Source organism: Taudactylus pleione, unplaced genomic scaffold (assembly GCF_031769625.1).
Source record: "Taudactylus pleione unplaced genomic scaffold, aTauple2 ptg000013l, whole genome shotgun sequence".
NCBI lineage: Eukaryota > Metazoa > Chordata > Amphibia > Anura > Myobatrachidae > Taudactylus > Taudactylus pleione.
The window spans coordinates 3,815,036-3,826,422 of NW_028284416.1; the positions used below are offsets into that span (position 1 = coordinate 3,815,036).

Here is an 11,387-nt window from a genome sequence, read left to right on the forward strand (position 1 = left end):
CAACATCATTTGCACCATCGAAATTTGCACCAGCCCTATGTCAGGTACAGTTTCTCCCTCCGATGTCAGACTTGGCATGTCGGCATTAGTCTAGGGGGCTTACAAAGCTTATAGTCGGCAAGTCATCATTAGAAAACAATGGAGGACCAGGGCCGCAACTAGCGGGGGGGGCTAGAGGTGAATGCGCACCGGGTGCCGGAAATGCAGGGGGTGAAAAAAGGCTGACTCACGGTGGCTTGGCTGCAGATTCAGATAATGGCCATCCAAAAATGGCCGCCGCCTAGGAGGAGACAGATGCTAGAGGTCCTTACTGGACCTCTAGTGTGTCTCCTCCTTGGCGGCGGCCATTTTTGAATGGCCAATTTCAGCAGATTCCATGCGGACTAGCCATCCACATGTACTCTGCTTGGCCGTCGCCAAGGAGGAGACAGACACTAGAGGTCCTACTGGACCTCTAGTGTCTGTTAGGCCAGCGCAAGTGTCGGGAGAAGATGCTGAAAGCTGCATCTTCTCCCGTGAAACCCCATGGCAACAAGCATAAACCCCATGGCAACGAGCGTGAAACCTCCTGGCAACGAGCAGGTAATTTTAAAGTAATTAGAAGCCTTACTGTGGGGCATAAAATGGTGTCGAGCAAATATGTAAGTGGCAGTTTGGTAATAGGCATTACCGTGTGTGGCATAATGTGTAATGGGCATTCTGGTGTGTGGAATAATGTAAGTCACTATACCAGGGACATCTGACTAGTGCACTGCCTTACGGAGGAGCAAGGACAAAATCCAGGTACGGGAGGGGAGGGGAGGGGGTGCAAAATTTCTGCCTTGCACCGGGTGACAGATATCCTAGTTTCGGCCCTGGGAGGACGATGGGGATTTGGTCGGTAAAAGTTTATAGGGTAAAACATCCACAGTCTGTAATAATAATAATAATTTGCCTGTAGCTTCGGGGAGATCAGAGACAGAACTTACTGCGATCGCCAGTGAGACGGCGTCCAGCTCCACCTTCCCCAGGTGTCCACAGAATATGGAGCTCACCACGCTGATCATGAAGGTCATCAGCTGAGACAGGAACTAAGGGGAGGATGAGAACCAGCGTTAGCCTGCGCACACCGGGCGGAGACAATGAGAACGCAACCGTCATTAGAAGTCGCAAACAATTCATAGACATCTGCGTTATATAATTACTTTGGATCAAGGTCAACTGAAATTTATATGAAATGTTACAAATTACATTTTGATTTTCTTTTTTTTTTTCAATGACTTTTTAAGGCATTTACGGAATTCACTGTGTTAAACGTCCGCAAATAAATGTCATTCACCCTGTCCTGTTCTGACTCCGTAGTTGTTGTTGCCCAAGGGTACATTGTAAACCTTTGATGACATGTTCCCTGAGTGTGATAATAGTCCGTTTTCTTGGCATTGGAAACGCTCACTGTCAATAACTGTTTATTTATAAAGCTCAGAGGTTGCTGATAAGAATTGCAGCAAATTTGCAGAATAATGCTGGGTGCATACTAGGTAGACGGGTTGGCCTATCTGACGACTGGTAAGTGCATACACACTTACCAATCGTCCGCCCGTTGTGTTGGGCCTGACGTCACAACTGAGCTGCCACTCACTGCCGCGTCCCTGCAGCATGTGTACGGGCGATTGGCAGGAATGTGTGGGCGGTGACTGGGAGGTGCCTTTACAGATGCACAAAGATATTCCCTTTTATGGGCGTGTTATGGGAGTGTCGCAGGTGTGACACAGGAGTAGATGCGCTGTATCGCGTACATTGGAGGCCATATTCTGACAGAGATTCTGCCTCTAGCGTGGGGCTGGTGCAAGTTGCGGCTGCAGACGTACAATGTGGGCGTCACAGCCCTTTGCGCATTTTCAGACACGCGGCTGTACACCAGGGGAAGGGCTGATACTAGCATTAGCATAAAGTCGCAGACACAACTACGGCAAACGCAGTGTGGGACTCTGAATAAGCCCCTAAGGGGCGTATGATGATGTAGTGAGCAGAGAGGCTTTGGAATATCTCTTTAAGCTCTGTCTGCATTGTAACACTACCCCCCCCTCCACCCCACTCAATCCTTCTCTCCCCTTTGCTTTTACATGACATGCTGAAAGCCTCGTCACCCATAGGTTTCTATGGGGAAATCTCTCCAGTCCCGCAGGCAGCCTCATCCCCCATAGGTTTCTATGGGGAAATCTCTCCAGTCCCGCAGGCAGCCTCATCCCCCATAGGTTTCTATGGGGAAATCTCTCCAGTCCCGCAGGCAGCCTCATCGCCCATAGGTTTCTATGGGGAAATCTCTCCAGTCTCGCAGGCAGCCTCATCGCCCATAGGTTTCTATGGGGAAATCTCTCCAGTCCCGCAGGCAGCCTCATCCCCCATAGGTTTCTATGGGGAAATCCCTCCAGTCCCGCAGGCAGCCTCATCCCCCATAGGTTTCTATGGGGAAATCCCTCCAGTCCCGCAGGCAGCCTCATCCCCCATAGGTTTCTATGGGGAAATCTCTCCAGTCCCGCAGGCAGCCTCATCCCCCATAGGTTTCTATGGGGAAAGCTCTCCAGTCCCGCAGGCAGCCTCATCCCCCATAGGTTTCTATGGGGAAATCCCTCCAGTCCCGCAGGCAGCCTCATCACCCATAGGTTTCTATGGGGAAATCCCTCCAGTCCCGCAGGCAGCCTCATCCCCCATAGGTTTCTATGGGGAAATCCCTCCAGTCCCGCAGGCAGCCTCATCCCCCATAGGTTTCTATGAGGAAAGCTCTCCAGTCCCGCAGGCAGCCTCATCCCCCATAGGTTTCTATGGGGAAATCCCTCCAGTCCCGCAGGCAGCCTCATCGCCCATAGGTTTCTATGGGGAAATCTCTCCAGTCCCGCAGGCAGCCTCATCGCCCATAGGTTTCTATGGGGAAATCTCTCCAGTCCCGCAGGCAGCCTCATCACCCATAGGTTTCTATGGGGAAATCTCTCCAGTCCCGCAGGCAGCCTCATCACCCATAGGTTTCTATGGGGAAATCCCTCCAGTCCCGCAGGCAGCCTCATCACCCATAGGTTTCTATGGGGAAATCCCTCCAGTCCCGCAGGCAGCCTCATCCCCCATAGGTTTCTATGGGGAAATCCCTCCAGTCCCGCAGGCAGCCTCATCCCCCATAGGTTTCTATGGGGAAATCCCTCCAGTCCCGCAGGCAGCCTCATCCCCCATAGGTTTCTATGGGGAAATCCCTCCAGTCCCGCAGGCAGCCTCATCGCCCATAGGTTTCTATGGGGAAATCCCTCCAGTCCCGCAGGCAGCCTCATCCCCCATAGGTTTCTATGGGGAAATCCCTCCAGTCCCGCAGGCAGCCTCATCCCCCATAGGTTTCTATGGGGAAATTCCTCCAGTCCCGCAGGCAGCCTCATCCCCCATAGGTTTCTATGGGGAAATCCCTCCAGTCCCGCAGGTAGCCTCATCGCCCATAGGTTTCTATGGGGAAATCCCTCCAGTCCCGCAGGCAGCCTCATCGCCCATAGGTTTCTAAGGGGAAATCCCTCCAGTCCCGCAGGCAGCCTCATCCCCCATAGGTTTCTATGGGGAAATCCCTCCAGTCCCGCAGGCAGCCTCATCACCCATAGGTACGGTCATGCCCAGATCGCATTTCAGGTGCGATTGGTAATAAATGGGTGCCTAGATCTCACCTGGTAGAGCAGGGTGGGAGATGTTCAACACAATTTGTGGAGCCAACAGTTACAGAACATTAGGAATATTTTCTATATTAATTGTGTAGAAATTCTTTAGTCCTGAATCTGAAGATCTAAAAACAGGTTGTGCCCATGGTAATCATCCACTGGAAGACTGCAAAGGACAAAGCTGCCGGTAAGACTTGTTTCATTTAGGAAAATAAGTCTACAAAAATGTTATTTTGAATGTAGGGAAAATATTCTCTTAATTAAGATAAGGAGGAGAAATCAGAGCACCGATGATCAGGGCGGACAAACCATGCGCATTTCGCCGGAAGCTTTAACCTGCAGGCTACTGAGAGAAGGACGCCACTGAGGCGGGAGATACCGCCGCACATCACAGAACTGACGAATAGCAACGCTACCTGAATATGTATCACTGTGAAGAGCAGCATTGCTAAAAAAAAAAAAAAAGGGGTGCTGCCGATTAGAGGCGTATTAATTAACAGAGCCCCTGATATTGTACATTGCAATGGATCGCTGTGCCGACCTTTAGCAACTGCTGGGCAATAACAATGTATCATATAACATAACAAACTTACAGAGGGGACCGTTTAATGAATATCGGGTTTTAGCCCCCGACAATTAGAATTTCTTATTGCCGATGCTTTGCACTCTGGATCTTGGGGTAGATCTCCCAATATAGCGGCCCACATAGATAACTGTGGGGGCCGCTATTGTGATAGGAAACAGGGGAGGCGCAGCAGACATCCCCCATATCTGCTGCAGAACCCCTCTCAGACATCCAGGGGATACTTACACTTTGCGGGGGATTTCCCCCCCAAAATTGGTTGAATAAATATTCCGCAATGTGTTACAGCTGACGCTCTCCCAGCCCCCTTTTCTGCCTGAACTTCAGAACCTGTGAATCGTGTCTGTATAATTAATACAATCATTAAGCTGGTTCTCAATCTGGTCCTTACCGCTGGTACAGCCAATCCAAGGATCTTCCGCACCTCCTGGAGGAATGTATCCGGCAGAGGACATGGCGACCTCTGTAGACACCCGCGTGTATCTTCTGGAGCCTGTTCTGTCGGGGTGACGTGGTTTGAGCCACTGACGAGAGCTCGGCACCGACTTGTGTGGTTCTCCTCCTCTTCCTCCTTGTCCATGTTAGTACGGTACCACGAGCAGGGTCTACAGGTAAGCAAAGGACGACTGAACCCCAACAATTGACATCTATCTCATCTATAAGCATGGAAGGAAAATGCACATTTCATTCCTATCCTGATTTTGCACCTGTAGACTTATAAAGTGAAGTGAAAGGAATATCCGCTCCCCTTTCTATAGCTAGCAGTGAATAACACGGCCGAGGAGCTGTAGGTAATGGGTAAAAGGCTGCCTGTACAGGTAAAGTACAAAGGGCAAAGCAAAACGTCAAACTTCCCTGGTTATACCTGAGGGGATCATTTACTAACATCGCTGAAAGGTGCAAATCTGGATTCAAATCAACCAATTAGCATTTAGCTTTTATCTGTCTAGTGCAAGTCAGACAAGAAAAGCAAATGGCTGATTGGTTGTGCTATGGTTTAAAAAAAGATTTGCACCTATCAGGAATTAGAAAATAATCATCTGACTGGTTGAACCCACCAATCCACACAAAGTAATACCGCAGTGCCCGCTTTTCTAGAACAGCGCAGGGCCATATGTGAGAATTGTTTCTTACCTACAACAGAGCCAAACTTCAGCCACATGCAGGGTCATAGAGAGCCCTGCCGGGTGGGTTGGTTTTGCCTTAAGTGATTGCTGCTTTAAAAATACAGTCAGACTTGCCAAAATGGCGTCCTTGCCTGTATCTCGTAGGCTATTACATGGCCCCGTGACCTACTCCAGGTTACCCATCCAGCACCCGCTCTGAACATTTCATGTGATTAGTTATGCCGAATGCCCAAACCAGGGCTTGACAAATCCCCAGGGGCCAGGTCGCCAAGGCTACTAGATTGTGCTGCCTGGCTACCAGATTTTGCAGTGAGGGGCGAAGCAGATCCTCATCAGCTCCTGCGGAGATTTGTGCCTATAGTATTGCGGTGTTCATATTATGCACAGGAGTGCATGTGCTGAGTGTCGTCTGCGGTGACTGCTGTGCCTGTGTCCGTCCTGGCCTGCTCTGACTCCTCCTGTCCGTCCCATCCTGCACTAACTCCTCCTGTCCTACTCTGACCCATGCTGTCTGTCTCAGTCTGTATGTCCCGGCTGTCTACTGTCGCCCATCTCTGGCTGCACTGAGCTCTCTGGTAGTAGGGTCTAGGCGTGGCCAGGGATTGCGGAGCGGCTTCAGAGGGATAGTGGTGTGACCACGAGGGGAGGGGGGTTCTGTTGTACTTTCTGGCACCATTATTTTATATGAAATGTGGTCCGTTATTACTGGAGGTTGGAGCAGGGGAGCTGTGCAGAGCAGTGAGGGGGCCTCCATGTTACTGTATCCATTCATCTGTGACCATTTTGTGGACTAGTATAGTATGTATAACAGTTATATAACACACAGAGCTGTGCTCCTCACTCACTCCTGTCATTTTTTTGGGGGGGACGGTGATCTGGCTCCTACACTTTCATCCTGGCTCCTAGATTTTAGAAAAATTTGTCAAGCCCTGGCCTAAACTACATTAATTAAATGTAAATAAAAAAAAATACAGAGCAATTAATGCGATATATAATACACATTAGTATTTAATAAACTTTAATATTCAGTGACATTTACCTTTGCTCTAACGGTGACTATTCATCAACATGTTTTTGCTTTATTCCTTCATTTTGTCACTTATTCCATCATCCGCGGCACTGAAAATATAAGTAGAAATTGAAATCCCATCTCAGGGCCTGATTTGCTACAGACCGCAACAGCAATTACGTACGCAGTCTCGCTGCGATAGTATGCTAATCCATTGCAGTCGCTATGCCGTCGCAGTACTACATAAAGGCGCCCACCTTACCTTACACACATCCGTAAGACTGCGAGACCATCTGTAACAGTGAGTACCATCGCAGCCTCACACACAAGCTCTGTCCTGACTCAGGAATTGCTAACCTCGTCGCACGCTATGAATACGCAAGCTGCGTGCGGCATCGCAGTGGATAATTTATGCACGCCCCTGTAACAGCGTTCAAACGCACTGGCACGCCTGCATTTCACCGACCACTCCCCTGTCACCTCCTACACACGGCACTTCCTTGTCAATCACTCTGCGATGGGTCTGCATAGTCACTGCGATCGCAGTTCCGATCGCAGTGGCCGGTTCATGCACTTTGATGCATACGCATGTGCAGAAGGCAACAATTGGCCGACTGCGCACGTAATCGCAGTTGCTATCGGTAGTGAATCTCAGACCCCCTAGGACAGACACATTGGGGTTTAAGATTAAATGTGATCTGTAAAACGCTGCGTAGTATGTATGTGCTACATAAGTAACAGTTAATAAATGATCAGGTATTAGCTCTGATGTCAACACAGAAACAACGCTGGCTTTATAATGAATTATTTGTATTATAAAATCACAGACGACTGCAGGATTGAGCGGTTTCTGGCTGTTGCAGGATAAGGTTAGCAACGTTGCTCACCCCAGCCCAGGATTTATGCAGCCGGCTGTATTTTCAAAACGAAAAGAATTTTTGTTAAAGTTTAATCCCTTTCCCTAATTATAAAGTTACAGGAGCCTAATTCCACTCACCGTAGTGCTTTGTACACTTATAAAGGGACGTGTTTGTGTTCATCCGTTGGCAGGCGTATGCAACCAAAATATAAAACAACACAGCCAAGGACACGGAGGTCATATTATTATTGTAGTACTTTTGTGGTTACTAGTATCACAGCACTGAGATCATGAGTTCAATTCTTTAATTAATTCCTGACCAAGGCACTATCTGTGTGGAGTTTGCATGATCTCCCCATGCTTGCATGCGTTTACTCCCACCCTCCAAAAACATACTAGTAGGTTAATTGACTTCTGATGAAAAAGTAAATGAACCCCAGTGTATGCAGGGAGTGGGATCGGTATGAATGACCGCCGGACCTATGTCCGGCGGTTCAAATCCCGACGCCGGAAGACCGGCAGCAGTGAAGATCCCGATAGGTAAGTAAAGTAACTATACCTATCCTTCCGCCCCCCCCAACCCTCCCTTGAGGGGTGCCTAACCCTATCCCCCCCCCTAGTGCCTAACCCTAACTCCCCCATAAGTGCCTAAACCTAACCACCCTGTCCCCGCAGCCTAAATCTAACCCTCCCGGGGGGGGTGCCTAACCCTAACCTCCCCCCGGGGGTGCCTAACCCCCCCTTCCCCTAGCCTAACCCTCCCCCCTGGGGGGGGTGCCTAACCCTAACCTCCCCCCAGGGGGGCCTAACCCCCCCTTCCCCTAGCCTAACCCTAACCCTCCCGGGGGGTGGGGGAGGTGCCTAACCCTAAATCCCCCCCGGGAGCCCCTAACCTAACCCTCCCCTAACCTAAATCACCCCCGCCGCCCGGCTTACCTTCGTTTAGCATGGGATAATCTCCCGGTGTAGGGATAATGATAGGCGTTGGGATTTCGACAACTATTAGTCCCCTGTCGGGATTGCACAGTCGGGAAGCCGGCAGTCGGCATTTCGACCGTCGACTTCCTGACTGCATACCGTAGGGAATATATCAGTCATTCACAACGGCCTCTGTGGTGCTGACAATCTACTGTATGGGGGAGATGTATCGAAGCCTGAAGAGAGAGAAAGTGGTGAGAGATAAAGTACCAACCAATCAGATCCTGTCATTTTTTAAACACAGCCTGTAACGTGTCAGTTAGAAGCTGATTGTTTGGTACTTTGTGGTCTATTTATTAAGCCTTGGATGGAGATAAAGTGCCAGCCAGCCAGCCAGCCAGCCAGCTCCTAACTGTCATTTTTCAAACACAACCTGTGACATGGCAGTTAGGAGCTGATTGGCTGGTAGTTTATCTCCATTCACTATATCTCCATCCAAGGCTTAGTAAATAGACCCCATATCTCTCTCCACTTTATCTCTGTTCAAGCTTTGATACATCTCCCCCTATGATTGTCAGCACCACAGAGGTCGATGTGAATGACTGACATAGGGCCCCATTTACAAACGAAGGGAAATACCAGCTGGAATTTTCGTTTAGTATCACTGTGATATAAACAAAAATTCCGCTGGTATTTAGTAATACTTACCCCTCCGGCGAGGTCCTGCGAAGTCCAGCGGAATCCTCGTCTTCGGCGAGGTCCTCTGCTGGGCTGCTGGCAGCCTAACGCTGCCAGCAACGGGGCTCCAGGGTCATGCGCATGCGCGACGGTCCATCTGCGCATGTGCATGACAGGGAGACCCGGCAGTGCCTGGAAGGCTTCGTTGAAGCCGGAAAGGCACCGCTGGGTCTCCATTGCCGGCAATTGGGCCCGCATCGCTCTCGCCATCTTTTAGATGGCGAGAGCGATGCTGTACAAACAGCGGTAATCTAAGATTACCGCTGTTTACTAAATACAGCAAGAAGGTATAACCCCTTTAGCGAGCGCCAAAGGGGTTATACTTCGTTTGTAAATGGGGCCCATAGTCTCTCTACAGCGCTGCGGAATATGCGTGCACTATGGGCCTCATTCAGCAAGGATCGCTATTGCGATACAGCATATGCAGACCATCAACTGTTGCGTATGCATTATGGTGCACGTGCGCGAATGCCTCACTGCGATTGGGACTGTGTTCGCAGCGAGTACGCAGACCCATCGCAGAGTGATTGTCAGGAAGTACCGTTTGGTGGTAGTGATGGGACGGGGGGGGGGAGGGAGGGAGACACGCCGGCGTGCCAGTGCATCTGAACGCCGTTGCAGGGGCGTGCATTAATTAGCCACTGAGATGCAATGCGCAGCCTTTGCTCTCACTGCGTGCAGGAAAGTTAGCAATTTAGTGGTAGGGTCAGACCTGCATTAAATGTGCGAGTGGCTCCGATGTACTTCGATGTTACCGACGTTTTGGCTGGATGGCAAGGTATTACGGATGTGCGAGAGGGGAAGTGGGCTCCTGCATGTTGGCCATGCGAGTGCTTTACGATTGCAGTTATTAGCATACTTTCCCAGCAGAACTGCGTGCGCGATTGCAGCCGCAAACGCATCAACGATCCTTGCTGAATGAGACCCTATATTCATAACTGTTATTAATAAGATAAGCGGGCTGAGGACATCTTCAGAGACATCACCTTACAGAGATGAGCCCTGAAAGGCTAAGTTAAGCTTGTTGGAGCTTGTTAAACAGCCCCTTATCGCTCTCCCCATAAAGATCTATGGAGGAATGGCTCCCGCGATGACTGGCGCCCGGAAAGCCGGCAGTAACGCCGATATCTCCAGTTTTCTATCTTGGTAAATACTAGTGATACTTAGGGATCTGTGGGTGCGATTCAGACCCGCTCGCTAGATGCGTACGCTCGCACCCAGCGTATGCAAATATGGGTAGGCAGGTGATTGCACGGCAAGGCGATAACACGCCCACTATGTCTCAATAAAGTGGACGGAGATAAAGTACCAACCAATCAGCTCCTGTCATTTTTCAAACACAGCCTGTAAAGTGACAGTTAGGAGCTGATTGGTTGGTATCTTTCTCCGTCCACTTTATCGCCTCTCCAAGGCTTAGTACATAGACCCCTTAATCCTATCCTTAAAGCTGTTTCCACATGCTTTAAGGTGCCCACACACATAGCGATTTTTTTTCTCGATCTGACCGATTCCGACACATTGGAACGACAGATCGGGTAAAAAAATGTCCCCACTCACGATCACGATGCGATGCGCGCCCCCACAGGTCGTGCATCGCATCGTCAGATCTGCCGTGGCGTACGGCAGATCTGACCATCTAGGACACGGTGCACTGTGAAAACGTCTGGCTGCAGCAGATCGTATGAAGATTGGACAGCAGATCGTGTGCAGATCGTGTGCTGAGCTGCCGGGGAGAATCTCAAGGGAAATCGGACACATCGTCGGATCGTTAGTATATCGGTATGTGTGTGGGCACCTTATAAGGGACAGAATTAGCTTGATAAATCTGCCTGTATACTGATAGACAAACAGGGACCCTTGGTAGCCAGAGGAGGGCTTTGTGGATAGATATCATGACACATAATAAGAGGGATAATTGGGGACTAGAATGTATGACCGCCCTCATAAAGATATACAGTATAAGTATTACAGAGAGCGAGGAAGAGGCAGGGAAATAAATACACAGAATAAGAAAGGTTAGTGACATTAAGCACTTACTTTGCAGAGTGCAGCCGGCCCCCTCAGTGTTACACAGGAGCAGGATGACTCCAGCTCTCCCCCCACTCACAGACCATCTGTGCAGTCACAGTGCAGACTAGGGGTGCGGGCTAGGGGAGAGTTGGTGTAACACTTGCAGGCTCTGGGGACTGGGCTGGCCCTCCCCCCTGTATTCTGTACCCTCCCCCCTGTATTCTGTACTCTCCCCCCTGTATTCTGTATCCTCCCCTCTGTATTCTGCATTTCCACACATGCTCCTCCCTCCCTCCCACTCCCAAGCCCAATGCAAACCAGCCAACTGAGAGCAGAAATCACAGCCTGCCTGTGACAGATATTTGGTGCATTTTGTGGGTATATAGAGGCAAATCAGGCTGGGAACGTGATTGTGTCTGGCGGCGGCAGAATTGGCATATCAGTAAGGGGGATGGAAAGGCAGCAGCAGCGGAGGGGG

At 50.0% G+C, this 11,387-nt stretch overlaps 1 protein-coding gene across 4 annotated transcripts in view; it reads right to left on the reverse strand.

Annotated features, from left to right (window-relative positions):
* The window catches only part of LOC148542339 (multidrug and toxin extrusion protein 1-like), a 42,581-nt gene extending 31,519 nt beyond the window's left edge, over positions 1–11,062 (reverse strand). For 3 of the 4 annotated variants that reach the window (XR_015878246.1, XM_088470329.1, XM_088470339.1), the window contains exons 1-4: positions 10,937–11,062; positions 6,415–6,494; positions 4,640–4,853; positions 969–1,070 (exon numbers count right to left, since the gene is read on the reverse strand). Coding sequence is in view for 2 of the 4 variants with exons in the window: in XM_088470329.1 (XP_088326455.1) it covers positions 969–1,070; positions 4,640–4,828 (291 nt within the window). In the remaining 2 variants the exon portion in view is untranslated. Of the gene's footprint in view, positions 1–968; positions 1,071–4,639; positions 4,854–6,414; positions 6,495–10,936 lie in introns of those variants that run through there. The other variant, XM_088470352.1, reaches the window with a different exon arrangement.
* Between the last annotated feature and the right edge of the window lie 325 nt (positions 11,063–11,387).